This window comes from Etheostoma spectabile, chromosome 17 (genome assembly GCF_008692095.1).
Source record: "Etheostoma spectabile isolate EspeVRDwgs_2016 chromosome 17, UIUC_Espe_1.0, whole genome shotgun sequence".
In the NCBI taxonomy this organism is placed as follows: domain Eukaryota; kingdom Metazoa; phylum Chordata; class Actinopteri; order Perciformes; family Percidae; genus Etheostoma; species Etheostoma spectabile.
Window position 1 is genome coordinate 5,165,710 of NC_045749.1, and position 3,935 is coordinate 5,169,644.

Here is a 3,935-nt window from a genome sequence, read left to right on the forward strand (position 1 = left end):
ACAGACAGACAGACAGACAGACAGACAGACAGAGATAAAGTAAGTCTGGATAATGAAATAACTCGGTAACTGAGCAACCACTAGGAGTCGCTACTGCAAATGAAAGGAAGTGACTGGCTTCCCACCGACCAAACACAGCCAACTCTATTCAACAAAGTCCTTGACTTTTTTTCTCTGCGCCACAGCATTATGTCAATAATTAACACTTTTATGAATGAGTTCACTTTGAGCTAATTCCGTTAAAACATCCAATTTAGAACAATTTAGGTGGACAACCAAGTCTGCTTACCGGAACGTCCTTCTTATCTTTCCGTATGGGGACACTAGGGGGCATGGTGGACTGTCTGTCTGCTGGACTCTCCCTCTCTCCATGAGGATGTGGCGCTGTGTTCAACCCGTTACCTGTTACCAACACAAACACAACTCAATGAAAGTCAAACAAAGTGAATGTGTGTGAGGGACAGATAGGTAGAAATGTGTGTGTGTGTGTGTGTGTGTATATATATATATATATATATATATAGATAGAGATAGAGAGAGAGAGAGAGAGAGAGAGAGAGAGAGAGAGAGAGAGAGAGAGAGAGAGGAGAGAGAGAAACAGCTATGTGTTTGAGGAAAAAAGTGAATGAAACCGACTCAGATGTAGAACACACTGCCATAACAATCCACTCACACTGACATTTCTCTCATACATATTATTTGTTTTGATGAGTACAACATAATCTTCAGGGCTGAAGACACAGAGGAGTTCAACGAAAACAGTAACAAACACACTACTGGGAGCAGAGAGGGAGGGAAGGAGGGAGCAGGCTAGCAGGAAGGATACAGAGGATCAAATGTAGTCATGAGCGAAGCAAGGTGTTAATGCACCACATACAACCTGCTAGAAAGTGGTCAATGTTGGTCAATGCTGACTGGTGGGTTTGTCTACTCTACCACTCTGGCAAGTAAACAACAAATCAGCAAGCCCTACTTTGTTAAAAGAGTTAGAGTTGGCTGTTAACTGAGATTTTTTTTTTGCAGTAGCTATAGACAAACACATGATGAATGGGAGACCAGTCACACACACACAGACGCACAGCGCAACTGCACCAATGCGTGCCTGCTAAAAACTTAAAGAACCTTTCTAGCATAACTGTGTATTTCTAAACTCTGTTTTCTATTTAATGTTTATGCTGATTTGTTTCGTAACAGTAAATCATATTCTTTCCAATCGGTTTTTAATCTCTGGGATTCAACTCTGAACACCACAGTTAACATCTCCAGAGAGAAAGTTGGTTCCAAAATAATTAGTAACATTTCTAAAGCACAACCAAATTATTAGAGTTTCTAAAAATGGAGATCAGTCAACCAATAACCAACTTGTGATAATAGGACACGATACCTTATCTCATTCAATTTAATTGCCCACTGACTATATGTAAAAAGGAATAGCAAAGTCTGTAGGGTTAGTAGGGAATGGAGACATTTACTGTATCAAAGTAATAATGAATGTTATACTGTAATAATTTCTTCTGAATCCTTTCTGATGGTTTTTATAATGATGTCTACAATGTTTTACTGATTTTAGATTATCATCGTTAAGTGATTTTTTGTTGGACCCCTGGAAGATTAGCTCGTCCCACTTTGGTGACAGCTAATCTTCTTTTTAACAATAACTAATAAACAATAAATTCAATCTTGTAAGCAAACAGGCGAACCAAACTTTTGGCAAGTATCTAGTCCAGAGATTATCATGATAATTAAAAGTTATTTTTGACAGAACTGTGGCTTTCTTTTGTCTAAAATATTTTTTTAGCATGATTAAATGGACTAGAAATGATTTGATGTAAACTGTCTTGATATGTGTATTCCTTCAAAAGTATCCTTAGTCAATTTCTAAAAAAAAAAAAATGGATTTGTTTCTGCTCTGGTGCTTCTGTTCAGCTTCCATCTCTCATTTATTAAATAGGGAGAGAGAAAATATCGTGTCATATTTTGTATCACTATCATGTGTTGTTGCCTAAGTTCTGATCAGCCAGGCCGATGCTTTCTCCGCTTCCTTCTTCCTTCTGAGAAGGAAGGGGCACTTGTAGCAGGCTGATAGCTTTTGACTGATTGATTGGATTAAACAACCAATCAGAGTTCACAAAAAATGACAAACATTTATATTGAGCAAGAGCTGATGGGACGGAAGAAACTACAAACAAAAGATGTAAAGCACTGTTATTAATGGACTCATGGAAAAAAGAAATCAGACTACGAAGACTTGACTTATGGGAGACCACACAACCAATCGAAGGGGACGACAGGGTCTGCGATCACTACCAATCTATCAAGGGGCTGCTCTTACTCTCTTCCTCTTCCTTCTCTTTTTCCTGCTCCTCTTTCACCTCCTTCAGCACCTCCCATGCTTCCTCCAGCTCCTCCTCTGTGTGAGGCGTGTGGAGCCACTCCCAGAAATGCCTAAAGCTCCCATCATCCTCTGGAGCAGAGTTTTCGACGTCCGCGCACGTCGGGCTCTCGTTACCTAGGCTACTGCGGCGGTGAGGCGGCAGCTTCGGGGGCGGGGGCCGCGGAGGGACGTTGGAGGCGGCCTTGGCGGGGCTCGGCGTGTCTGGGACAGGACAGCGTTTGATGGTCCCTCCCCCTCCGCCGTCGTCCTCGCTGTGTGATTGGCTGTCGTCATGTTTTAGTTGCTGCTGCTGCTGCTGCTGCTGGGGTTGGGACGAGCAGATCGACTTGGGCTGAGGGGAAATATAGAAAAGGACAGTCAGCTCATGTCTCAAAACCACTACATCACATTTTCAACGGCACTAAACGGAATTCAAGACAACTATGTTACAAAAAATCACTTAAACTGATCTTTAAAAGGAACCCACAAATGACAAATTCATTGACTGTGGCTGATGGATGCATTCAGTTGGTAATACCTTGGGAGGAAGGGGAGGTGGGAACTTTGGCCTCATGATAGTGCTTGATTTACTGAAGAATGAGAAGAGAACATTGGACACTCATGACAAAATACATAACATTGACTACTTAACATTGTTTATTACAAGCAAAAGTTGAACAAACAACATACAGGCATAGGCTATGGTTTAACTTGCTTTTTTAGAGCAATTTTCCCTTTGATTATATAGGACAGATTCAATAAAATCACATATTTTAGTATCTACTGTAGTTTAATAAAGATTTCCTGTGCATCCAGACTAAATGTAGTATTTTATAGGGTGACCAGATGTTAAAAGAAACCCTGAAATGACAAGTACAACCATAGCCCGACACTATTTAACACTAAGACTGACACAAGAGATCTTTAAGAACAACTGCAGATGAAGCATGTGTATAATCTCTGAGAAAAGCAATGCTGATACTGGAAATCAGACAGCAATTACAGCCAGTGTTTCCTAAGAATATGCATGTCTTTCCAATAGACTTTTTCAGTGGAATTTCATTGCTAGGCAACAGCATGACCCCTGGTTAACGTCATTCCCATACACTGCAACAGGAAACAAACCTTGGGCCATGTTCATGTTTACAACTGTAAAAAAAAAATTAAACTTCAAGTCTCAATAAAGTATGCTTATTTGTAGCCATCTTTGTTAAACAGAATAATAATTTTGACAGCAGACCAGCATTGCTTTTGCAGAGACTTTATCCATTTTGCTTTATAGACTACAGATTTATTGAGCCAATTGTTAATGACTGACAGACAACAAACCAATCAGAGCACTCAAATCAAAACAGACATAGGCTGGGGGCCAATCACCGGTGAGCGGAAATACAGAAACACTAAAACAAATGAGACAATGATTCAGTTAAATGGCGGTGAACAGATATATGGCTTAACCCCTTAATGTAAACTTTTATCAGTAGAAACTCATCAGCAACTGACACGGTTTAACATTCAAGGCTGGGACAGCTAAAAAGTTAGTCTGTGATTGAACTCGTTA

The 3,935-nt window shown here is 40.2% G+C and overlaps 1 protein-coding gene across 10 annotated transcripts in view; it reads right to left on the reverse strand.

Moving 5' to 3' along the window:
* The window catches only part of LOC116704848 (mitogen-activated protein kinase kinase kinase kinase 3), a 47,499-nt gene that overhangs the window by 6,588 nt on the left and 36,976 nt on the right, over positions 1–3,935 (reverse strand). For 6 of the 10 annotated variants that reach the window (XM_032540504.1, XM_032540508.1, XM_032540506.1 and 3 more), the window contains 3 exons: positions 2,913–2,964; positions 2,333–2,726; positions 290–402 (listed from right to left, as the gene is read on the reverse strand). In XM_032540504.1, coding sequence (XP_032396395.1) covers positions 290–402; positions 2,333–2,726; positions 2,913–2,964 — 559 coding nt within the window. The remainder of the gene's footprint in view (positions 1–289; positions 403–2,332; positions 2,727–2,912; positions 2,965–3,935) is intronic. The other 4 variants (XM_032540512.1, XM_032540510.1, XM_032540511.1 and 1 more) reach the window with 1 other exon arrangement.